General features: G+C 43.5%; 4 protein-coding genes across 8 annotated transcripts; 2 read left to right on the forward strand and 2 right to left on the reverse strand.

Annotated features, from left to right (window-relative positions):
* On the reverse strand, nucleotides 1-15,763 carry LOC128306628 (blood vessel epicardial substance). 4 transcript variants are annotated; one of them, XM_053044189.1, is made up of 9 exons: nucleotides 15,599-15,763; nucleotides 14,389-14,505; nucleotides 12,695-13,780; nucleotides 5,767-5,924; nucleotides 5,424-5,526; nucleotides 5,156-5,305; nucleotides 4,930-5,077; nucleotides 2,426-2,458; nucleotides 1-289 (listed from the first exon to the last, which is right to left on the reverse strand). In XM_053044189.1, the coding sequence occupies exons 3-9, from the start codon at nucleotides 12,995-12,997 to the stop codon at nucleotides 222-224; spliced, it is 963 nt and encodes a 320-aa protein (XP_052900149.1). In that variant the 5' UTR covers nucleotides 12,998-13,780; nucleotides 14,389-14,505; nucleotides 15,599-15,763; the 3' UTR covers nucleotides 1-221. The 4 variants fall into 4 exon arrangements, with proteins under 4 accessions (XP_052900149.1, XP_052900153.1, XP_052900152.1 ...); XM_053044193.1 differs by lacking the exon at nucleotides 2,426-2,458 and having other exon boundaries at nucleotides 1-286; XM_053044192.1 differs by lacking the exon at nucleotides 2,426-2,458.
* On the forward strand, nucleotides 9,959-12,023 carry LOC128306627 (transmembrane protein 205). The gene is made up of 3 exons (XM_053044188.1): nucleotides 9,959-10,335; nucleotides 10,423-10,655; nucleotides 10,732-12,023. The coding sequence occupies exons 1-3, from the start codon at nucleotides 10,085-10,087 to the stop codon at nucleotides 11,217-11,219; spliced, it is 972 nt and encodes a 323-aa protein (XP_052900148.1). The 5' UTR covers nucleotides 9,959-10,084; the 3' UTR covers nucleotides 11,220-12,023.
* A 632-nt stretch (nucleotides 15,764-16,395) lies between the features above and the next one.
* LOC128307155 (tyrosine--tRNA ligase, mitochondrial) lies at nucleotides 16,396-17,896 on the reverse strand. Its single transcript, XM_053044892.1, has 2 exons — nucleotides 17,705-17,896; nucleotides 16,396-17,644 (listed from the first exon to the last, which is right to left on the reverse strand). The coding sequence occupies exons 1-2, from the start codon at nucleotides 17,836-17,838 to the stop codon at nucleotides 16,396-16,398; spliced, it is 1,383 nt and encodes a 460-aa protein (XP_052900852.1). The 5' UTR covers nucleotides 17,839-17,896.
* A 1,198-nt stretch (nucleotides 17,897-19,094) lies between these two features.
* Nucleotides 19,095-22,978, forward strand: LOC128307367 (vacuolar protein sorting-associated protein 4). Of its 2 annotated transcripts, none has more exons than XM_053045168.1 (5): nucleotides 19,095-19,236; nucleotides 19,420-19,636; nucleotides 19,709-20,085; nucleotides 20,225-20,935; nucleotides 21,013-22,978. In XM_053045168.1, exons 2-5 carry the CDS (start codon nucleotides 19,501-19,503, stop codon nucleotides 21,112-21,114), a joined length of 1,326 nt encoding a protein of 441 aa, XP_052901128.1. In that variant the 5' UTR covers nucleotides 19,095-19,236; nucleotides 19,420-19,500; the 3' UTR covers nucleotides 21,115-22,978. The 2 variants fall into 2 exon arrangements, with proteins under 2 accessions (XP_052901128.1, XP_052901129.1); XM_053045169.1 differs by having other exon boundaries at nucleotides 19,122-19,236; nucleotides 19,339-19,636.
* Nucleotides 22,979-24,964: the final 1,986 nt, after the last annotated feature.

The raw sequence follows: 24,964 nt of genomic DNA on the forward strand, positions 1-24,964 counted from the left end.
TCTCTCTCTCTCTCTCTCTCTCTCTCTCTCTCTATCTTAATCTCTTGTTTTTTCTATTTTCTTTTGAACATGGCCACGACGTCTTACAGATAATAACATTTATAGTATCACAAAATTGGTTGTGTTGAAAGTGTTGTTGTTCTGCTGCCAGCAGTACCGCCGGTCTCATCCACGTATGGTACCGGGCGGATGGTGATAGTTGTGATGAGATGGTCCGACTCCTATACGGCCGTCTCATGGTCGGTTTCGTCGATTCGGCCCAGCCGCCAGGCGTTATGATCAGTTGCTACTAAAAGAGGGCACAAGACAGAAGATAGTAACGTCATCTAAAACTGTGCTGTCCGAATAACTGCTAGACAACAACTAGAGCTCCCATTTGGAACTTTGTTGCGCTCTATGCTCACTGGGGATTGGATTGGAACTTATAAATGATTTCTTTTGTTATTTAACAAAAAAACTTATATAAATTAAACGAAGAAATGTTTGAAAACCCATTCGAAATAATTTACTCCAAAAACGTCGGGAGTAGTGGACAGTGGAACCATCAACACGAGAAAGATACACAGAAACTGAACCAAAAAATAAAACTGCACACACTTTCCAAATAGATAGAAGACACCGAATGGAATCATTACCTGTGCAATGGAAAGTAAACATATCGGACACAATTCGTATTCCGTAACGACATTCAAACGGAAGTTTATGGCAAAAAGGACAAGCAGGAACGTTTTATGAACAGGTTTATAATTATAACACAAAATAACAAAACGCTACACAGAGCGGTGCCAATTTGTTTAAACTGTGGATTATTTTTCTCACATTCAAGCATGAACAAACAAACAAAAAATGCTACCAAGAAACATTCAATAAAATAGACAAATTAATTTAACGATACCTTATACACATACACTTGAAAGTACACATGAAACGAAAATAAAACTTAAGAAAAAAAAAACAAATACAAAAAAATTAAACACAACGAAAAAAAAAACAAACGAAACAAAACCACTTTACTACTTTGTTACACAATTAATTTTATTTCATTCCTTTGCTTTTTTGTCTTTGTTGCTTCTTTTGTTACTTTTCCGTTTTTCTATCTCATTGTGACATCGCTTAGACACAAGTTGCTTTTTTAAAAAAATGAAACAAAATACATACACACACAGATAGACACACGCGTACATACATATACAAAATAACGTTACATATTAATGACATATTGGAAATTAAATAACACATAATTATTAAACCTAGTTTCATGAAGCATTCCACATAACAAGATGGGGTGGGGTGGGTTAGCAGCTCAATTTACGTTGATGTTGCATTTTGGGGCATTTACCCCAAAATTGTTTTGTTTTTAATTTTTTCGATCAATTTATTTTATTTTGCATTTGTCTTGCTGCAGTTAAATGCACCCTGTAGCAAAAGGGGGCGGTACACGTTTTTAATATCATTCTCGTTTGTCAATGCGCTACTAATTATACAAATTTGTTTTGTTTTTTGTTTCATTTTTATCTTAATTTAAAGTAACAGTTCACTAGGTGTTTCTCGTAAAGTCTTGCGTTTTCGTTGTGTGTTGAAAAAAAAAAGAATAGAGTATCACCGTTTGGAAGTTTACACCGCGAAACGAATGGTAGGTGTTCCGTTTGACTTAAAGTAGTAAGGAAAACAAAAACTTATCCACTAAAAAAAAAACAAATAAAAAAAACTTAAAAAAACAAACGAAAAAGAATGGTAATTTCTCTTCTTCCCAGCGCCTTTGGAACTCCGCACATTACCCTCAGCTTGGTCACTGTCATTTTTATTCGGAACGAATCTTTCCCCGCTATTTAAAACACGGAAGGAATTTTCGTGTGCGACAAAAACAAAAAAGGAGATCACGATAAGCTATCAAGAGGTGCCTTTTCAATTAATTGGGATCTAAAAACATCCTGTTATGATTATCTTTTGTTGAACTCTATAATACATTTTAAGCAATTCCATCATAAAGGATTGATCTTCAACAACAAACGCATATATTCGAGATATAAACAGATTTCATGTACCAATATACACAGCGAAAGGTTTGTTGTACTATTATTTGCAACAACAGCGACCAAAATGTTTACCGGGCACCCGCATACTAATGACAGCCGGCAAAAGAAGCACTGCCTGTGCGAAAGCCGGTTAAGGATTTTGTTATTTCGCATATTAATGCTGTCAAGCAGTAAAGTATTTAAACTGCACAATTTGCTAACTATTTATAGCACAATACTGTATCCTTCCCTATCTTTAGAACAAATGTATGAACCATCGTTATCTTTCAAACCCGCACGGCACTAAACAAGAAGGTGGCGGAGCAAAACTAAACTGCACGGACCAACACAACAACAAAAAAATACGGAAAATCAAAACCGAAAACAACCGACACATTGTGAAAACTTACCACAGTAATAATACTTCGAGATCCGTGGGAGAGCTTTTTGTGGCGGAAGTGGTATTCGTAGTAACAAATGGGTAGTAATAGTAATTGTAGAAAATAATAGTAGATGATAAGAGCAAATCGATTGCAGCAATAGACGTACGGGCGGCGGGGCAGAGAAGGAAGAAAGAAAGAAGAGTGTGTGTGTGTTTGGGGAGAGAAATGTGTGCAAAAAAGTGTGTAGAGAATAGTTATAGTAAGTACTAAAAACAGTGTAATTAAAACCGTTCGTTATAAACGTTGGGGGAGAAAATGCAAAACAGATAAGGAAATTGTGTTTACGCTATAAATTGCAAACAAAAAACAAAGGCACCACCAAAACAAAAAGAAGAAAAGAAGAATATGTAGTAAATATGTGACTGCATCAATAAGCAACGAAAAGCAGTAACTAAATGCACACTATTTCTATTGTAAAACGTCACAAAACACGCTTTTTTAGGTGGCGATGGAATCTTAAAAAAGAGTAAAATGTAAAGTGGTTAACGATGATTGACACACTGGAAATGAGGAAACCAAAACTTGATTTCCCTGTACAGTAGAGAATGATATGGGCTAAAAATAATCCTTATGCCCCTGGCTCGCTGTTAACTCGTTGCTCGCTTTAGCTGCGCTAAGTTAGTCGTTTACAGTCGTACATGCTGTGAGTGGGTCACTCTCGTCTCAATCTCCCTACAATATACGCGTTTAATGGTTAACTGGTGGTTAAAAGTAAAAAAAAAAAAAAACGGGGGAAAAAAGACACTAAACATTACGTAGTATAATAATATATAACAGTGTACTAGACGTAAAATGGCATGCAATTTCCCGCGCTTCCAGCAAACGAGTACTGATCGTGTCGCTGTGAAGCCAGGTACGGGACACGATTGACCAAGTTTATCAAAGGGGTGGATTTGGGGATGGTAAGGCGTTGCTGCGGGGCGACTACTCCGTGGGTCGCATCTTGGTCAGTGCTTCACTGCTGTTCCGTGAACCTAATCGTAATATTTGGACAATGGGCGCACCCCTACCATATGAATCATGCTTGCATGAGATGGTGCGGAGCGCATTATATATGACTATCAAACATGGTTTTGCGAAGGCTTCAGACGATGCCTCGATGACTTTCCCCTTAACTATGGGTTGGGATGGATTAGTGGGGTGGGGGGGCGGGAAGGAGTACTGCCCTTTTTTGTTTGTTCCTTCCTCTAGCCGGGCGCTGACAGTGCCCCTCTTCTCCGTCTGCGTGTCCGAAACGGGATTAACAAAAAAAAGGGTCCCTTTTTTCTTGCTCGGGCAGAAGCGAGAAATGGTGATTGAAGAGACGAAGGAGTGGGGCAAAATTATGTGGGCATGCACAAGACCGGCTCCTACTCGTGGTACACCTTTTGGAGTAGTGCACTGCCAGAGTATAGTGATGCGACCGGCAGAAGGGGGACATTTTCATCTACAATAAAAAAAAAAGTAAAAAGTGAAACTAACAGTACAAAACGGAGACAAAACCAATAAGCATGAGACAATCCAACATGAGAGAGAGAGTTTGGATGGGTAGCAACCCGTTGATGGAGGGGAAAGGGGGAAAAACGGAATGAAAGGAATGTGGAAATGTGGTAACCCCTAGTTTTAGGCAAATTAGCTTAATTTGTGACAATTTAACGGCGCGTGTCTTCCTTATTGACAGCATAATAGCACTGCACAAATAGGTGCACAAATAAAGGGTTTTTTGGCAGGTTTTAAACAGTGCTACGAATTAAGTTTCCGTCCTAACAAGTCTTTTAGTGTGGCTACGAAACAGGGCAAAGACGATCATCATCATCATGACTGGGAAAGGGTTTCGATGCTCACTACTACACTGGAGGCCGATATCCTAACGACGCTTTTTTTCTTTTACCGGCAAATCGGAACCGTACTGGTCGGTTCAGGCGAGTTTTGTTTACAGGTTTTTTACAACTACGACGCGCGCGCGCACAGATGGGATGAAAAGAGAAGAAGTAGAATTCATAAAAGGATGTAGTTTTTGCGTAAACGTAATATCGAAGCATAACCAAAACGTAATCAAGCTGATGTGCATAGTTTTGTGTTCGAATCAGTTACACATAATAAAAACAGGTACACACATAATAAAACATAATCGTGCAAGGCACCTGTCATTAGTCAAAGGCAAGCGGCTAACAAAAAAATCTTAACTCAACAGCGAACGATAACCACACGATAAATACACGTACACACATTAATCATAAAGTGCATTATTTGGAAAAAAAAAACTTATGGTGCGATGTATTAAAGCGTGTGGGATTTGTGTACTACCAACAATGATAGTGCGATGTACCTTTAATCTACGCAGTTAAGCAATGTTGGATGTTACGGGATGGATTCGTGGCAAAACTGGTGTGTGATAGCTTATACCGGTTAAACACCGTTAAAGGGGATCTGGTGAAGGGGTGGGATAGGGTAACGAACCAAAGAGAGAGAGCGGACCGTAACCGACTCACCTTGCAGCTGACGATTGATCAAGGCCGTTAGGCCATGCCCACCATTATCGGAAGGTTTGCTCTTCATCACCAGCATTGGTTTATCTTCCGAATCATCGCCATAACCTGATGCAATGCAACCGTTGCTTTGCGCCATCGTTTCGCTGACCTACGGCAAGATAACGAAAGTGGGAGATTAGTGTTATTGGAAAGGAAAGCAAACGTACGAGCATCCAACAACGCATACCTGCGTCACCTGCATCAGCTTTTTCACCACGTCCCGTCCGAGAATGTGATCAAACACTGCCTGCAGGAACGGTTCGGCCATGATGGATAGCTTCAGCTTATCCCGGTGCCAGATGAGTACGCGCGACTCCTCCATCGCCATGATCGACACCTGTGAAAGAGTAAAACCTACGATTAGTAAACATGATCCGTTCGGTGTGCGCTTCGGGACAATGGTAGGCAAGTAAGGGTGATTTGGGATTGCGGGGTTTTTTTGTTGTTGTGTATACCTGAAAATAGTCATCGGTAGAGACACCGAACCATTCGGGTGAATCGAGAAACTGATGAGGAAATACTATATGAAGCGCTTTTTGATTCTGTGAAACTACTAATCTGCACGAGAATGAAGAATTGAGAATATTAAAAATTTGAACATAACGGGGACGCGTTCCGAAGCGATTCGCCGGCAAAAGCACGGTCAACGGGTGACGTTTTCTGGTGACTTCAGCACCCACTACGGTTATAGGTCGTGGGTATCGCAAAAAAAAAAACGTCAACGCCGTGTGCGACGCATGCGCTGCGTGCTTATCACGCAGAAAACCAGACCACAGCACCGGAGTATCGCGCACTTACTTTCCCGACAGCACAAGGGATAAACTGTCGACTTTGGTTATTTTCTCCTGCACGTAGATTTCCTGGTACTTGAGCGGCCGTACTATCTTCATGCAGTTCAGCACCTTCTTGAACTGGTGGCGCGACACGCGCAACGGCTTAAACAAGGCAACGTACACCTGCGGAAAAGATGTGGATGGAGTTGTAGCATTAGAAGTGGTTGAAGTACATCGTTGAATACAGGCAGTCCCCCCGAGATACGCGGTTTTTGGAAATTTGACAGCTGAGCTAGTTTATAGCACAATATATAAGCAAAAAGGTTAAAATTTGATTGAAATAACCTTTTTTGGTGTTATAAAACATTTTTTTCTAACTTATTTCATTGTAATCTTTCTAAAAATCGCCCGATTCGACGAATAAATTAAGTGCAGAGAAGGAAGTCGACTCTGTGACTTTGAAGTATAAACGAAATTGCACCAGGATTCGACTGACGCGGATTTTTCACGGTTTATAGCGGTCCGCTATAATAGCGTATCTCGGGGACTGCCTGTAATTTAATTATAGCTGGTTATCGGTACTACAAAAATAACTGTTTAGCCGAGGGAAGATATGCTTAGAAAGAAGACAAATGACGTTCATATTGAATGTTAACGGAAGCCATGCAACTGGTCCTTTCGTTATTTGCGGATTTGAGGGTTTATGAATCTTTGGAGAATCGTGAATTGTTGAGGATTTATGAATCTTGAGGTTTTATTAATCTTAATTAGCATTCCAAAAATGTTGCAGATTCGTGAAACTTGAGGATTAATGAATCTTTAGAGAGTCGACTACTGATTTGAATGAATCCTCATTATAGATTCATATGAAAAAAAGATTCATTCTTCAAAGATTCAGACTAATTCTTAATAATGCTGAATTTGAAGGTGCATTTGAACAATTTTGTTGATTTGTAAAAAATTCCTTCTATATCCGTTAATATAAGTCGCTATAAGTTTGATAACAGAACAGCTTTTTCCCCCAAACGGTATATGACGGTATATGTTCTTTGACTAAGCTCTCTAAGCTATTGCAGCTTTTGAGGTTCTTTGTAAAGTATCAGTAGAAAGTATTGGAAGAATTAAGAGACAAACGTTGGTACTTTATGGGACTACTTCTGTTGCGATATGTGCAACACACCTGGCAGATGGTGCGTTTTAACAACCATAAATGTGCCGTTGAAGAATACACAATCTAAACGCCAATCAACCTTATTGACCGAACAAAGCGGCAACAGGTCTTGAAAACGTTTTTTCATACAAAAGAGCAACAGTTAGCGCTCCCCTCAATCCAGGGCATATGCTGATCCCAGCACATCTCAATGCGATTATTTGCACCATATCGCTACGGGTACGGTTGGCAGCACGGTGGCAACAAGCGCGACACCATAACGTCACGGACTATCACGTGCAAATGGTTGGTGGAAAAGGTGTTGGACGTATTATAAGGGCGGCAGGCGGATACTAATAACAAGGAGTCAAAGCAACCATGTAATGACACTTCAGTAAACCAATGACCTAGCAAATAATAAAAATTGCTCACCCGACCTACGGCACCAAATGGTGAACACACACACATGTACAAGTACAGGGAAATGGGAGGCAAGGAGGCAAGGAGATCGCCAGTATGACGACCTCGATTCTACGTCGGAGGTGTCTGGTTGATGGGGAATTGTATGGAAACTAAACCTGAGAAGACGATCCGTCTAACAGGTTGAAGGTTGGTTGCGTGATGGAGAAATATGGTTCTGATTTGTTGTTTTACATCTGTTACTAAGTGGCTCAATCTATTTTTTTTTTGCCCGAAATGCTTTAGAACGCGACATCGGTGCATCGGTATTGGTGCGATAGAAAAAGATGATACGATCGCATTGCGTGTAAATCAATCCACAACAGACAGGTGTGACACACCAATCTGTGACGTCTGGTGATAAAGGGAGTCCCAATCAGGGCTGTACGGTGTCTTTTTTAAATGTATGATCTTATCTTTAGGGGAAGCGCCTACGAAGCATTGCAAAGAAAGAAATAGATAAAGATGATAGCAGACAGTTTGCGAAGGATTTCTGGAATTACTTTTCATTGGGTAACCCGAACTAAAAACGAGACGCTTTGTAACAATAGGAGGGTAAACCCCAAACCCACGATAATATGCGTGGGATGTTATGGGTAATCCCTCTCCATATGCAAAATAATTGCACGCCAATCTCACTACAGCATAGCTTCGACGGAACACGCGAATGTTTCCTGCTTGCCACGCGCACTCTAAGCCTCTCAGCCATTCCACCACGTGGAGTGTCGCCAATCGCCATCCCCACACAAACACACAAACAGCAGCATGGCGCGGGGTGGTTCAATTCGCAATGCGCAAAGTGCATACTTGCGGTTAGTCACGTAGACACCTTGCCGGGCGCGTTTGTATATTTAGCATGGACGGCTTCAAGCATACGCGAAATGTTATGTTTCGCCCGCGCACCAACGGATCCTCAGCGATCTCTACCTGCCCCCGCGCACGCACTGTCGCATCCCATCCCATGATGGTGTCGTGTTTCACACACTTGCCACGGGTTTCCCCCAACCGGGTGGGCGGAGAGGAGCGAATATTTCCCGTTTTCGGGCAAAGATGGATGGGATTTTTTGGAATATTCGGGGGGGGGGGGGGGTAGATCCGAACTCCCCAGAATGGGGAATTTCTCCCTCAAAAACCAGTTTGGAAAGATGAGGATTTCCTTTGGAAAATCCCACATCTTCAAATATAGCTTCAACGCTACTGCTGGAGCGGAATAAGTTTGCACAACGCTTTTAGCCGATTTCCGGCAAAGTAGTCTTTAGTTAAAGTTAAGCCTTTTGAGCCTTTTTGATGAAATGTAGGGTGAATGAATGATTCTCTATTCTAAAAATTCATGAAAATTCGAGAGTTCTTGAATCATCTAAGAAGAATGGCCTCCAGGGAGCTTGTCCGCTATGGACTCCCCTCGATTAGAACCTCCAAAGAACTTCATCCGCGATTTCTCAAAGGATACCTCAAAGGATTTCTCAAAGGATCTTTTGAAAGATGAAGCTGAAGATTTAATGAATAACTCTACTACTTCGGTGATCTTTCTGCAGTACCTCCGCAAGTATATCTCAAGCTGGGAATGTCTCCTCTCCAGCACTAAAGATCTCCATACACGTGTCGAGTATATATTTTTAACCCCCCTTTTAAGGCGCCAGTGAACCGTGGATTAAAAATCGATTAATACGTACCATACAGCCGTTACGAAGCGTTCTGGCATACCTTCCGCCGAGTCATGGCGTGCACGCGACTGCCAGACAGTGCAGACGACTTTGACCGCAACCAAACACCGAGAAGCGCCAGCGTATCTCCCGCCCGACCAATCGATGATTTATCAATTCTGAACCTCGACCAGCGACGGTCCGTACGTCCCGCCAAAAGTCGTTACCATTTATGGACGTATCGTCCGTGTTACTGCCCCCGAAAGCACCATCCTCCTCCGCAGCACGAGATGTCGAACGCAACGCATGACGAACCGCGACGCGATTATCTCGTGACTCGGGGGGGGGGGGGTTTTCTGACAGCTTGGTTATGGTATTATTTACGACGGTTCCAAACGCTGACTACCCGCACGCCTCGCAATTGGGTGAGGATTTAAAATTTTGCGCTACTTTTCGCCACTCTTCTTTACGCTCGCCGCTTTCCCAACCGCAACCCGGGTCCGATCCCCCGTACGCCAGCGGGGGTTTCGCGCGCGAAACATACACATGATAAGGTTTAATCCACCTTCAATTCATCGTTGCATCTCCGCATCAAACGCTTGTATTAGTGTGGAAGTGCAAGTATTATCCGATCCATTTAGCGAGACGTCATACACTCACACAACGCGGCCACGGTCTCGCGACGCACTGCAGCGGTGTTTGGGTGCGTGTGTATTCGCAAACTCATGGCGTGCGCGTGCGAAACCAACACTCGCGACATGTTCAGACCGGTACAGTTAGCCGAGCGTGCGGGCGGGTGTGCGCGGAGGTGCACACGAAAATAAAGTCTTATATATACGATCGACGTGCGAACATAGCCAATCCATTGTACGGTGTGCCTTGCAGCGAGCTAGCAGCAGCAGTAGCAGCTGCTCCCCAAAAGTCAATAGTGGGCAGTTGCCACTACCCTTAGCGACAGCGTGTTTATTAGTGATCTACGGTGCGTTAGAAAGTACGGCTTTCGGTGTCTTCGCTGTGTGTGATATAATCGGCTCTGGCAAGAATCCAGAGCTTTCGTACAATCTAGTCAATCGCAAAGTATTTAAAAAACAATGTGCTACCTGCAGCGTCTGATGGACACGAGTCCGTTGCTCCAGAAGTCGTCGACCAGTCGGGCGAACGTGGAGTTGCTGGATGACCGTAAGCCGAAACGTAATCCGACTCCTACGGCGCGTCACCACGAGAAACCGGCGAGTGAGCAGATCCATCAGGATGTGCTCGGTGCAGCAACCCGTGTAACCCGTTCCATCTTTCACAGTCTGCGTGATCAAACCCATCGCTTTCAACGGTGCCAGCTGTACAAGTAAGTGTCTCCACCAATCGCTTTCAATTCCACCGCATGTGGAGCCGCAAGTTAATCGCAACATTTCCTTACTCTCCCGCACGGTAGAATTCTGACGAGCACGACGCAACCGAGTCATGCAATATCGGCAATCGTGGTGTCCCTGGTGCTGGTCGCTCTTTGGCCGAACCTAATCAGTGGAAAGGGTGACGCGCAACAGCAGTGCGAACACGGCCAGCCGGAAGCGGGTCACAGTCGTGGCAGTCCGCTAACACAGATTGCCTACCTTAGTTCCTTTACCATCCACTTCGGTGCTCAAATATGGATGACGTTCGTTTCCGGTAGGTTTCACCCGCGCATTACATTCTCGCACGTACGGTGTAGTACAATTTCCCTTTGATTGCTTTGTTACCACAGGACTCGCCTTGTACTTTTCGCTACCACGCCACACATTCGGACTGATCCAGGAGGTACTGTTCCCGAAGTATTTTACGCTCGGTACCGGCCTCAGCACAATCAGCCTGGTCAGCTTCGTGGAACTTCGTCGCAGTACACGGCCAGAGTTGGCCGTCCGTAACCTAGCGCACTGGGATCCGGTCGATCTGCTGCAGATCGCTGCGCTGGCAATAACGGCCACACTCGAGCTATTTGTGCGCCTCTACCTAGCACCGCCGATGTTGCGCCTGATGCACGAAAAGCATCGCATCGAGGCACGGGCCAGCATCGGTCAGGAGGTGGGCCAGTTCGATGGTACCGGTAACGGGTGCCTGGAGCGTTCGCTTCACTACAAGGCGACGCACAAAAAGTTTCGCCAGATACACATGGTCACCGCCATCCTCAACATGGTCTCACTGACGTGCACCTGTGTGCATCTGCTGTACCTCGCAACGCGCGTGACCATTTAATATGAGCCGGTGTCCTCACCTTCAAGCAACATTCAACCAACCCTACTATAGTATGTAAGGCTATTTATTTGACGATTTAGTGTTGATGGAAGTAACAGTTTAGAGCAGATTGGGAATGTAAGTCTGCACCGCATCTGGACGGCATTTCCGTACTAAAACAGGGCATATGTCCCGCTCCTCCTGCTGATCTCCACTCTGCGAAAGTTTAATCTCAGAACAGGAAAACATCGGACAGGACAATCAATTTTGTTTTCTGTGTAGATTATCACATTACTAGCATTGTAGGTTAAAATCAAGTGAATAGCCGAATTAACTTCTAGCTCCCGGTTCCACAGAATGCAGGGCACCTTCAATAACTAAGCTGCTCGTAAGGAGCGCGCTCGAGAGAGGAAAAAGAAAGATTAAGTGAAGAGAGAAAAACAACAGTATTGTTTCACGTAACAGTTGGCCCCTAATAGCCTAATACTACTTCCAGCCGATTCTGTGATCACACAGCAACAGTGCCATACAGAAAGCGAAGCAACCGAAACAGCGATGTGCAACGTGTGTTTTGGTTTCGGGAAGTGTTTAAAGTGAACGATCAGAAAAGAAGCTAAATCTAGCGCTAATAAATCATCGTGACGGAAAAGCAATACGAACATGTAAGGTTCTATCGCTCAACAATACGTACAAATAGACAGTGACAGTTACTACCATCTGTCGGTTCCTGCTCTGTAAGATCATCTGCTAATCTTCTGTGTTCTGTTAGTTGTTTAGGATGTAGTTAATATTGGGTGTAAGTTTTTAATTATTAGCGCGCATCATGAAGTAGGTGCGACACGTGGACGCGATTAAACTGTAATCGTTTTAATAAATGGAGAAAAGACAATGCCTCACACGGCAAATATACTATCTTTTAACTAACTTTGTTAATTTGTGTTTCATTTTACACAATAACTTAGAAGTCCTACTGATCCCCTTCAAAAGCAGACAAGAAGAGATGTTTATAACACATGCACCGACGCCTTTCACTAGCTTAAATATTCGTGTCTATTCTATGCAGCTGAGATGCCTATTTTATAGCTATAGTCAGCCTCGGTGGAGTTGAAGCACTAAAATCCGTTAATACTATATAGAATCTTAATTACTTCATCCACAAAATCTTGGATACTCTAAGTCCTTTCTTTAATAAAGCATTTTGAACATCGTTTTGTTCTTTTCTATCCATTGCGGTATCAAATCCAATGTACAGATATATCTCTTAACCAAACGAGATACAATAAGCGTGCCCCGATAATCCAACACACGAGATTCTGAATCAGAATGATTATGCGTTATCGACTGCACCACAGATAATGGAATCATTCTGTGAATTTTTTGCTCTCCCGTCCACAGGAGATTCAATCTCCAAATGGACACAATCATCTAACGCAAACGAATTTCACATCCCACCTTCGTAAAGTTGCCAGTACGCTTTACAACTCCGTTACACTCACCGATTCAATCTCCTTCTCGAACTTAACCGGACGCAGCTTGCAGAGTAGCACCACCACGTAAACGGCATTCACCAGCAGGAACAGGCTGAACCACACCACCGCGTCCAGGCTGCAGGCGACGAACCAGCCCCACAGCACCATCAGTATGCAGCCGGCGATGGCCGCACAGCGCAACCACAGGAACCCGCACGGAATATTCGGCGCAAGAAAGGCCACCAGAAACAGAGCATGCCCGATATGGTAGTACAGATGCTCCTTCGGCTCGAAGCTAAAGCACTTCGGAAAATTCCAGTCGATCAGCATCCGGATCGTGTGCTCATTGTCGTGATGCACACCATTTCCTTCCTGTGGTGCTTTTTTCGGCGTACGATACGAAGTGGATTCGCCGTTACTGATTCCGCTACCCGGTGTATTACCATTGCTGCTAACGTTGCGACCGGATGCACCATGCCCATTTGGACCGCCACCATTTGGACGCTCGTAATTCCTTCCGATGCTTTGAGATGCGTACGGCACATCCGTTTGTTCCTTTTCCCCGTGCGCTTCACCGACCGTTTCTGGTTGTTGCCGGTGATGATGGTGCCCACCACCGGTGTGACCGTTGTTGGTAATTACCGTTTTGCCACTCTCCTGTTCGACCGGTGGCCCACCGTGGTCGGTTTCGTCGGATGCATCGTGCTGGTGTTGCAGTGCTACCGCGTCGATCGGCACGAGCGCCAGCGCGCCCACCAAGCAAATTAGCCAACACAGTAGATCCAGCTTGGTGGTCAAAGCACACCAGACCGGCACTGGCCTGGTGTTGGTGCGGTCGGTTTGGACAGTCCAATCGGAGCTATTTAACACCGTAATGCGCGGAACCGGTTACGCTGCAGCAGGATCACACCATGCGGTCGAATCGAAACCACATTGGTTCCACCGAAACGGGGCCCACTAGACACAGTGGCGTGTCTCTAGACCCTGGTACGTTGCAAGCGAATATAAGGTCAAGGGATTCAACTTTAATGCTCCCGTTTCTTTAGTTTTCAGCTAATAGTACCGTGATTTCGTTGCGCTTCACATCCGTACTACGAGTGCAATAGTTTGAACCTAAAACGAAAAAAACAAAATGTTATAAAAGCACGTTGACTATTTTTCATTGTTGAAATACAAACTAAGCTAGTTAAAATCGCTATTTTTTCACCTTTACTTAGAATTCGCTGAAGAAATTGTTACTGTAAGTTATAGACGATTGTGCTGAATGTAAATAAGCTAAAGATTACGGGAAACGACCACATTCTTTTCCCAATAAATTACACGGCACATAACAAGTCGCAAGGCAAGGTTGTAAAATCGACAACAATCCCAAACTACCTATAAAAGACTGTGCAACGAAACTGTATCACGTAAAGACACAAAACGAAACGTCTTAATGCACAGTTCCCTTTCCTATTCACTGATCTCGTTTGCCGCTTTATGCAAATCCACCACGAGCATAGCATGGCGCACCTTCGGACCGAACTTCATCGTGACACAATCGTAATCTAAACAACCATACTGGCCGTACACACCCACGTTCAATCCGTTGCGAAGGTTGAACCAGAGTTGTAAATTTAAAAAAAAAGAGTTAATAACAAAAATAACAAGCCTTTAAACACTGCGCGCTATAAATGGGCGGTGCGGTGGCCGTGATTTTGCGCCTACGTACATCCGTTTACCTTTGAGATCGTTTCCGTAAGGTGCGTATTAACGTCTTCTGGCGAGTTGCGCAAGTCTCTCAGCCGAGCGCTTTGATCAGTTCTGTTGCGTGTCCGAATGTGGCATAATGTTGTATCCTAAAACGAATAAAATTTATCCACAATTAGATGGTTGATTGGGACGAAAGTTGGGTTTGTCGGGGGAGTATGCGAAGTTAATCGGGGAAACGAAGAAAATATTTGCTTGAATAGCTTGTACACATTATTGCCCGTGCCTGTATCCAATCATACTGTACAACCTTGCAATGGTAATGTAATTTGCGAAGCGGTATAACGTTGCCTGCCTGCCACTGGATACGTGGAAAAGAACCACCACCAATCCTCAATTTACATCCCCCATAGCCTGAAGAAACCAGCAACCGGGAGACATAAAACATCGTGCACGAAACATCGATGTTTGGGACGTCGCGTGTAATTACGATAAGACATACACCAAAGATACCGTGGCAGTGTAAGCGATTTTTTGCATTCCCTTTTTGCACTTTTCCGGAAGTAAGGCGGTAGAACGTTCTACCGCTGCAGCCTAGTTTGGAGTTGGTTCCATGGAAAAGGAAGTGGGAATTTCGACCTCACTTCCGTTGCTGCTGCCCTTCCACTGGCATGGCCCATTTCTTTCCGTGTTAGGTTAGGTTAGGGACGTTTCGTGAACCATGTCCGGGGGAGGGAACTGGAGGTATTACTGGAAAGTTCACCCAATACATCCTAATGGCGTTTGTCGAGTGCCGGTTGATGTGCCGTTTGATTGATGATGATGCATGGGGTAAATACAAACTGGTGACGTACCATACAATGGAAAACAAGTGCGATATCTAACTGAAAGAAATTCACTGCACAGCCTAAGAAGGTGAGTCCCTTCGATGTTTTGAACTCTGTTGCACCTTGTGTGTGTGTTTTTTTAGGGATAATGTTGCAGTGCCTCACTGCACCTCCATTAGAATTTTACACACGCACACTCACACATTAACACGCACATAGGCGCGCGTACGAGGAAATTTACACTCAAGTGATAACCGTTTGCCCTAGTGGCGTGTGTCCAACGATGGCAGATGAAAAACAACCCTCGACCTTCCGACGTTCAGGCGACAGAACAACGTTTGTACCTTGGGTTTTTTTTTTTGTACTCCCGATTTGTGTCCTTCTGCTGTTCTAAGCCACACGGCAGTCAACTTACTATACGTCTCGTTCCCTCACGCCCTTCGCAACTACTGGCACAAAGCACCAACTAACGAACTGCTACGAATGTTTACTGTACCCCGGAACCGGGCAGCTTTAGGCCATTATATGCCGTTTTCCGGGCAGAATTAGTAACACGCTCGGTCGTTTATGCACATTCTACGCAACCTTGACTAGCTATTCGCACATTATTATTCGTACTAACGTTTGCAGCCTTCTAGGACTTTGGTAAACAATCGGACTTTGACAGTGCATGGTGGGTTTATGAGGATGCGCTCAGTGCTTGACTGATGGGCAGGCAACGATCGTTCGACGTTTAGGTGGATGTTGCTTTTTTAAAATTTTTTCAACGCGGATCTAAACGACAATATACAATTTAGCTATGGTGAATGTAGCTGCAATTACACGTTAATTTCATTTGATCCTTAGTTTTATTCACAACAAAATAAATCATCAAATTGTCTTATACATTCGGCGCCACAACCGCCGGTGAAGGTCTTGGTTTGCTGCAGGTGTACTTTAAACCGCTCTGGGTAGCACAGTGTCGTCTGCTAATCTAATATTGGCCCCGACCTGTCCGGCATACTCATTAAACCATCACTCAATCTCAATTTAAGCCTCCTTTGTTCACGTGGATGACCTTAAAAAGCTGGGTCGTCCAGTGTCATCTATATAAGTTCCTCTATAGTCCCAGCTTCGGTTATCTATATAGGATTTAAATGTTCGACTCAATTCGGTACTAACAGCTCATAATGATCTATTCATTCTTACTTTATTTGATGTTGCAGTCATTGTTTACAGCAACCATTTTACGATGTAATAATTACGTTTACCTACACGCAGCAGCGATATCCTGTTTGAAAGGATGTGAACCGATGGTGATAGTACTTCTGCAGGATTTTTAGCTTTCTTTAAGTTTATGCTGAAGCCACCGGCACCGATGATCCTTTCCGCATCTGTTCGGGTCGTAAAGCATCGGGCACGAAGGGCTACATCGAGCACCGTCATGCCAGGTTCCGGCAGGATCTCACAAAGCGGTGCCCCACCGAAGCTCTGTGCTATATCCTTCACATCAAGCAGCTCGAGCGTGGACAGATCACCATTATACAGCGCACTGCTGATGCCTATCGCTTTTTGCAAACCTTCTTCTCCATGGACCAACTTTGTTAGTTCGTTTGCAAGTAGCTTCTGTGCTTCCCAGAGTTCCGGCGTTCGACGATGCCTTGCCATCAGCTGTTCGATCGTCTGTACTGGCAAAAAGGTAAGCAATCGTAACAGCTTTTCAACCTCCGAATCTGGCGTACGGACGAAGAACTGATACATCGCGTAAGGTGAGGTACGTTCGTCCGACAACCAAACGGCATTTCCGGCAGATTTGCCAAACTTATCACCCTCCTCATTCGTGATGAGTGGTAGAGTTAGCCCGAACACTTCCTTCGATTCCGTTCGGCTGATTAGCTCCTGGCCGGACATGATGTTGCCCATCTGGTCGGAACCACCGAGCTGAAACCGGCAGTCGTGATGTCGCAACAGATGCAACCAATCGTACGCCTGGAACAACTGGTAGGAAAACTCGGTAAAGCTCATGCCGGTTTCGCTGGTAAGCCGGCTCTGTACAGAGGAACGGGACAGCATCGCACCCATGCGAAAGTGCCGCCCTACATTGGCCATGAAATCGACGAAGCTATACTGCTGGTACCAATCCGCGTTATTTACCACGATAACTGGCTTTAGTGTGCCAGATTTATGCCAGAAATAGCGCTCATGATTAGAAAATATGTCTTCTATCTGTCGCTTAATGCAGGACACGTTATGCTGTACCGTTTCCGTTTCGAGCAAATGTCTTTCGGTTTTACGCCCGGACGGATCGCCGATCAGACCGGTAGCTCCGCCAACCAGTGCGATGGGTTGATGACCGGCACGTTGCGTGTGTAGAAGCCCAATCAACACTAACAGATTTCCTACGTGCAAACTATTGGCGGTTGGATCAAATCCTGCATACACAGTCTGACACGTCGAACCGAGCATCGAGCGGGCTTTGTCACTAAAATTGAAGAAAGGCAATCAGTAAGGAATGAAGCAATACCGTTCATAGTTTACACACATCGTTTCTGCCGGAAACACATCCTGGATGAAGCCGCGCTCTTTCAGCTTTAAAATATTTCTCTCTGCATACCACCGTACCGGAAGCTGGAGCAGGGCTACTTTGTGCTGAAATGTACGAATGCTAGCAAACATGAAGATGATTTTAGTGTTGATTCTTTCGACAATGATTATGTTGGGTGGAAAACGCCGATTTGATGTAACCGGCTGTCCGAGTTTGACTATTGTTTGTTTACATTCCGGTTGACAGTTGCGTGTGTGCGTGCGCGAAGAAGCTTTTCCGGAAGCTTTATAGCATCTGCGTACCATTGCCATAAAATAGGTTTGATTTTGGATTGAGTTCACACGGCACGATGCATCGAAAAAATAGTAAATTGCACGTGCAATTGCAGTTGCTCATATGCTCGTAAAAAATAATTGATTCATTTCTGCATCCTCATCATCATCAATTGATAATAATATCTAACGATAAAATGGAAAAATATTTATTGTGTATTCAATGTTAAAAAGCGACAAACACTCCAATAGTGGAACGTTTCAAGAGCATCAAAATTGCAAACAAAACAAGAAGCCGCCAGCAGTTTCCAAATCAGTTTGAGGAATTGGCACTTTCCAGGTCAAATACTTCGAAAAATAGGAAGACGTAGGACAAGCGTAAATCTGAACATGCAAATCTATGCTATTTAAAGTTATTTAGGTTCTGTAATGGTGGACGTGCAGAACCATGATCAACCCTTACCTTGCTAATCAACTTCAATGCCTTGCTCATCAATTAATGGTTCTATGCAAAATGAAAATCTGCACTACTTCAAATGGCAAAACCTTTACTATTTATCATATTCTCTCATTTCGTATCAGCTTTCAATGTTCAGCCATCAACGTATTAGCGGTATCGAGGTGCAAATGTTGTGCATTCGTTGTGGAGCACTTCAAACTGTGAGTAGCTGCATAACTTTACACCAATGGTAAAGTATTTCTTGTCATTCTAACAATCTCGCTCTTTTTTACGGTTGTTTCAATACCTAGACTTGGGCTTATAATAACCTATTAAGTCTTATTCTATTTTGACCTATTCAATGTGTGGGCGTTCTGGAAATCATCGGGTCTGTCAATTCCAATTGGATTTTGTACAAACCATCAAGTTGCTTCTACATTCCCCACCAAAATACATTCTTAGCTTGATTTATGCTTAAAATTGAACGAAAAAGTTCAAGACATTATTACAGTCTACTCAGCTTGTAAATGCAATTGTTATTTGATAGAAATTGTTCACCTTGGAACGTTTGCCATAAACAACCGCCAAAAGAACGATTCAAATAATTCAAGTCTGTTATCTTATGTTATAAACACATTTGCCCTTCGGTGGAAATCTTCTCGTGTCGTTCCGTGCAAGAATTTCAACGCCTTTGTCAATTTCGGCTGTCGCCGTCACAAGCATTGTTTATTACTAGCTTAAAATTGCTTTTCAGTGCCTTCTGCAAAAATTTACGGTCGGGAAATAGTGCATAATAGCGGATTGGTGGCGTAAATTAGGTGAGTTAGTAGCGGGATCGTTCACAAACGCGGTACCGCCGTGAAAATGCGGAATTCATTCGCCTTGTGCTGCAGTAATCTGATTTAAATCGATGGCATTAGTCATCCCTTCATTGATTTGTATGTCATGAATGGAAAAGCGTCCTCTTGAATTGCCGTACCGTGCCGTTCTTCATTCCGCAGCTGAAACTACACACACGATCAAGTGGATATACAGGTTGCCGACCGTACCAGAGTTGGACGCGAACGTGAACTGGCTCAGCGATGGCGTCCGGTTCAACCTTGCAGAAGGCAATCGACATTGTGACGAAAGCGACGGAGGAAGACCGGAACAAAAACTACGAGGAAGCGCTACGCCTCTATGAGCATGGCGTAGAATACTTTCTGCATGCGATCAAGTGTGAGTGTCATTACATAGCTTCCTATGGTGGCTCATTTTCTATTGTACACATTCTTACACTACACTCCACAGATGAGGCCCAGGGGGATAAAGCGAAGGATTCGATCCGGGCCAAGTGCTTCCAGTATCTGGATCGGGCGGAAAAGCTTAAGGCATACCTGAAGAAGGGCAAGAAGAAACCGGTAAAGGACGGTGATAGTGCCTCGAAGGATGACAAATCGAAGGGCAACGACAGCTCCGATTCGGATTCGGATGATCCAGAGAAGAAGAAGCTGCAGGCAAAGCTCGAAGGTGCAATCGTGTTCGAAAAGCCGCACGTCAAGTGGTCGGATGTTGCCGGGCTGGAAGGTGCAAAGACGGCACTGAAGGAGGCCGTCATACTGCCGATCAAGTTTCCTCATCTGTTCACCGGCAAGCGAATGCCTTGGAAGGGTATTCTGCTGTTTGGCGTAAGTTAGATTTAATGTATTGCAGGCAATCGTTCTGTAAGCTAGTACTGCCCTTACCAAGTAAAAAGTATAGAAATTAGAATGTTTCCTTGACAATAGTGATAAATACTTTTAACCGATTGATTTACTTTCCATGCAGCCACCCGGTACCGGTAAATCGTACTTAGCGAAGGCCGTCGCCACGGAAGCAAACAATTCGACCTTCTTCTCCGTGTCCAGTTCCGACCTCGTCTCCAAGTGGCTCGGTGAGTCAGAAAAGCTCGTCAAGAACCTGTTCGAGCTGGCCCGCTCACACAAACCATCAATCATCTTCATCGACGAGGTGGATTCGCTGTGTTCCGCCAGATCGGACAACGAAAGTGAAAGTGCCAGACGCATCAAGACGGAATTCCTTGTGCAAATGCAGGGTGTCGGCAGTGACAATGATGGGGTGCTAGTGCTCGGCGCTACGAACACACCGTGGATATTGGATTCCGCCATCCGGCGTCGATTTGAGAAGCGCATCTACATCCCACTGCCGGAGGAGCACGCCCGGTTGGTGATGTTTAAGATCCATCTCGGCAACACGGCCCACACGCTGACGGAGGACAATTTGCGTACGCTCGCGAGCAAAACGGACGGCTTTTCCGGCTCGGACATTTCAATCGTGGTGCGCGATGCGCTGATGCAACCAGTCCGGAAGGTACAAACGGCAACACACTTCAAGCAGGTGAGCGGCCCATCGCCGGTGGACAAGCAAACGATCTGTGACGATCTGCTGGTACCGTGCAGTCCGGGTGATCCCGGTGCGATCGAGATGACGTGGGTAGACGTACCCGGCGATAAGCTGTTCGAGCCACCGGTAACAATGGTAAGAATAGCTTAAGTATCTTGTGCGGTTTCCTATCGTGAAATAAATTTAATTAATACACTGTTGTTTAATTTTAGAACGATATGCTGAAATCTCTGGCCAGTACGAAACCAACCGTCAACGAGGACGACATGCAAAAACTGAACAAATTTACCGAGGACTTTGGACAGGAAGGTTAAACGGCACCGAAGGAATGTAAGAAAGGGGAAGGGATAGTTTGGGACAGCAACGAAAGCAAAATTTAAACCAACAGAACCGACACGAGAAAAGAAGTGCAGTGCGAGTGAGCGAGTATGTGTTTGTGTATGTATAATTGTAAATGTGTATGTTCATCTGTATGTGAGGAAGACGAAACAAACACCAGAATGCAGGATGCCTCTTGATATTTGTGTTATGATAAAGAATTAAAACAACAAACAAATTGTGCTTCATAAGATGCATAAACAAATAACTCTTCTGCTTATTTAACGTTATAAACCGGTTAGGTCGTGCCTGCCATACATGTTTTGGCCAATTGGACCATTTGTGACTCCTGTTTCTTGGAGAACGGGAGGGCGATAATGAATTGTTCAGTAACGTTTCGTTGGGTCCGACGATTTGTTCTACTATAATATACTTACCCCTTAAAGAGTAAAGGATACACTAACGCACTTATACACAGGCATACATATTCACACATATAGAGACTCCCATACTGATGATGGTGATTATGCGCTGTTTAAAAAAAAGCGAATATAAATAAGAGAGAACAAAACACGAAAAGGAAAGCAAACAAAATGAAATACCTATACTATACATATATATATATGTATATACATATATGATGAAAACCATATGTCCTATGTATCATCCTTTCAAATAATGCCTTTGCCGTGTAGCAATACTGGCGTGAAATAAATCTGTTATTTTCTGTTACAAGTCGATTACAAAACCATACATGAAGAGGGAAGCAATCCCAGTGCAAACACAAATAACACATACACACATAACTACAAACCATTAATAATCTTGAAATTGGTTTTTGGAACATCTTTTTGGAACCCCACACCCCTTCCCCTAACTTCGTTCTCTCCTCACCCGTAAATTCATGTTGCTTTCTTTATTTTATCTCCCCGGCAGGGATAGAGTGAGGGGCAAAAGCACGCTTTTTGCAAATTTGGGCGTATTAGTTTTTAGTTCGCTAGTTTAAGCATTTGTGTTTGTACGCATGTTTGCGGTTTTTTTTTTAAATATTTGTTTTATTTCAAATGTAACCACATTTATGGTAATGTCTCTATATTGCGTGTAACGTATTTTTTTTTTATAAATCTGTCACTACATTCGTTTAGCCCGGCATGGCCTGGGTGTGTAGGAGTGTTTTGGAGTGGTGTGTAGGATGTGCAGGAGTGAGAATGCGAGAGGTTAGGGAACAGATTTGCTTAAGTACTCCAAGCCACACACAGCCTAGGAACAGGAAGAGACAGTTGTGCTTGTTTCAATCGATCGACAGAGTGTTCTGCCGTCCTGCCATCTGTTCCAGCAGCTTGGCGCCTGATGCAAATCGAACCAGTGATTGATTATGCGTGTCAGAATCAATCCTTAGCACGCGGGCATAAGAATTAATAATACAGCGGAGCGTTTGTACTGGTTTGTAACACCGGTACAATTGTTGCAGTGCCAACTTTTCGAAATTACCAGCCAAGTTTTTCACTGTTTGCGATAACCTCCATTCACTAAAGCGTTTTGCAAGCGACAACAAAAAAGAAAACCCGAGCGAAAACAAGAAATAAACAGAAGGATATTATTTTGTTAGCAAACAAAAACCAATTGCGTATATGGACAAGAACCGTTATTTAATAACAATAGCAACGAAACAAATCAAAACAACTAAGCAGGAAATTAAAACTAAAACTCACATATAATACCCAGGAACGGTAGGCGCAGCAGCTACATTGGGGTAAAATACGGGATTTTTTTTGTTTAATTTTTTGTTTATTTTTGCAGTTTTAATGTCGGTATGTTTTACAGAAACAGCAATGATAAAGTTCGCAGAAGGCCTTTTTAGACTCATTAATTTGTGTGTGTGTGTTTTGTTTTACTCCCTCCATGTTGTTGTTCCACCCATCCGTTACATCCCCCAGTGTAGTATTACGGCGTTTTTTGTTTGTTCACGATCAGAATTCCATTTCCTTGCGTAATGCTTTATTAAATATTCCTTTTTTGTTTTGGTTTATGGGCAGGGGCTTTTGAATTTTGTGAGTCAATTTGGTAGAACTAATTTCATGTAGTATTGTTATGCGTCTAGTTCTATACTACGCCCTCCCATCTATTTTCCGTCGCCCGCAAACCCCATTGTTTTTTTACTTTTCATTTTGCTTAGTGCTCCTTGCTAGTGGTGTGTCTAACGAATCTTTCGAGAAGATTCATTCCTATGAATCTTCAGTGAATCTTCATGCGTCGACTCTCAGAATAATCCTTCTCCATTCCTTAAAGATTCAAGAATCCTTAAAGACCCATGTATTGTCAACGTATCATGAATCTTCAATGAATGAATGTCTGAAATAAGAATTTCTATAGTGAAATTGTGCGAATACCCCGCATTCGATTTCATCAACCAATTGAACAAAGTTTGGTTTTACTAGCAACTATTCGCAACTCATAGGGATGGCTCGGTGGTATTAGGTGATAGAAGCGACCGGTCTTTTAAACTACGGAACCGGCGAACCAAACCCGAGCCGCCATCTACGTTATCAGATCCGATTTACTCCACAACTGATTAGAGTTAGATTGGTTAAGAGGCGACCTCTTTCTGATTGTTTTGTGTATTATGTATGTGTGTGTGTTGTCATTCCCTTTTTTTTTCCACAAACTCGATATCATGTGCAAACATTTTAACCAAGTGCAATCCGCTAAAAAGAAACACCCCCAAAATCATCAACTTTCAATATGCTCCTGAACACACACACATACACACACCCCCACAGCTGAACGTAAGGCAATATCCTATCCGGCTAGCTTGTGTGTGTTGGTTTAACTCTTCTATAATAGTATTAAGCGAAATTATCGTATTCAAGGCTTCTTTGCTAGATGATGAATGAACTTTAAACTAACAACTCTGTCCACTGTTAGACACCACGCTTCTCTCGTTAATAGGTTTTTGGTATGCGTGTGAGCTCGCGACCACTAAAGCGCACTACTACCTGCCATTCCATCAGGACAGTAAACTACCTACCGGAGCGCACTCATCCTTGTGTTTGAGGGAGTGTGTGATACTCGCACCTTTTTTTGTTGCAGCTGTGCTATTTCGTGTATCACTTATGAAGGATATTGTTCTAGTGTTATTAAAGACTTTGCTGAACCTGGTTGCCGTTTGCTTTTTGTTTGTTAATGTTTCACTATTGTTACACTGTGTAGCTGAGGCTCCAGCTTGTTTTCGTTACCTAATCAAGATTTATGTACGGTATGTATGTAAATAGCCGAAAATCAAAGCGAAACAGAACAAAAAGATGCAGTCTGATTCGACCGCAAACAGTACTACAAGTGTATGGCGGTATGTGTGCTGTCTCTGTGTCCTTGCTCATCTTGCCTTATCAACATCGCTGCCCGATGAAATAGGATATTCGGTCAGCATACTGAACTATTCCACTCCACAACTCCATCAACTGTACCACCCGAAAACCCCATTCATGTGTCCTGCTGTGTGTGTGTTGTTTCCTTTTTCGCCCTTCAAAACAAATGATCATATCACACACCCCGGGGAGGGGAAAAAATAGCGAAGGTGTTTCAGTAATTTAACGTTTATTGATCAATAATTCAATTTAATTGGTAGTTAAAGTTTGTACATTACTCTCATCAATGTGAAAACGAAACAAAAAAAAAATCAGCAGCTAGGGCATTTGTTCTATCTGTCTGCTTTGTTTTATATGCTGTTGTTTCGATACAAACGCGCGATACAAAATGATAAAGCGAACTAATCATAAATGGAAAAACGAAAACGTAACATTCATCCGAAGCGAAGAAAAATGGTGAAATAGAGGAAAAGGTAAGCAA

This window comes from Anopheles moucheti, chromosome X (assembly GCF_943734755.1).
Source record: "Anopheles moucheti chromosome X, idAnoMoucSN_F20_07, whole genome shotgun sequence".
Lineage (NCBI taxonomy): Eukaryota > Metazoa > Arthropoda > Insecta > Diptera > Culicidae > Anopheles > Anopheles moucheti.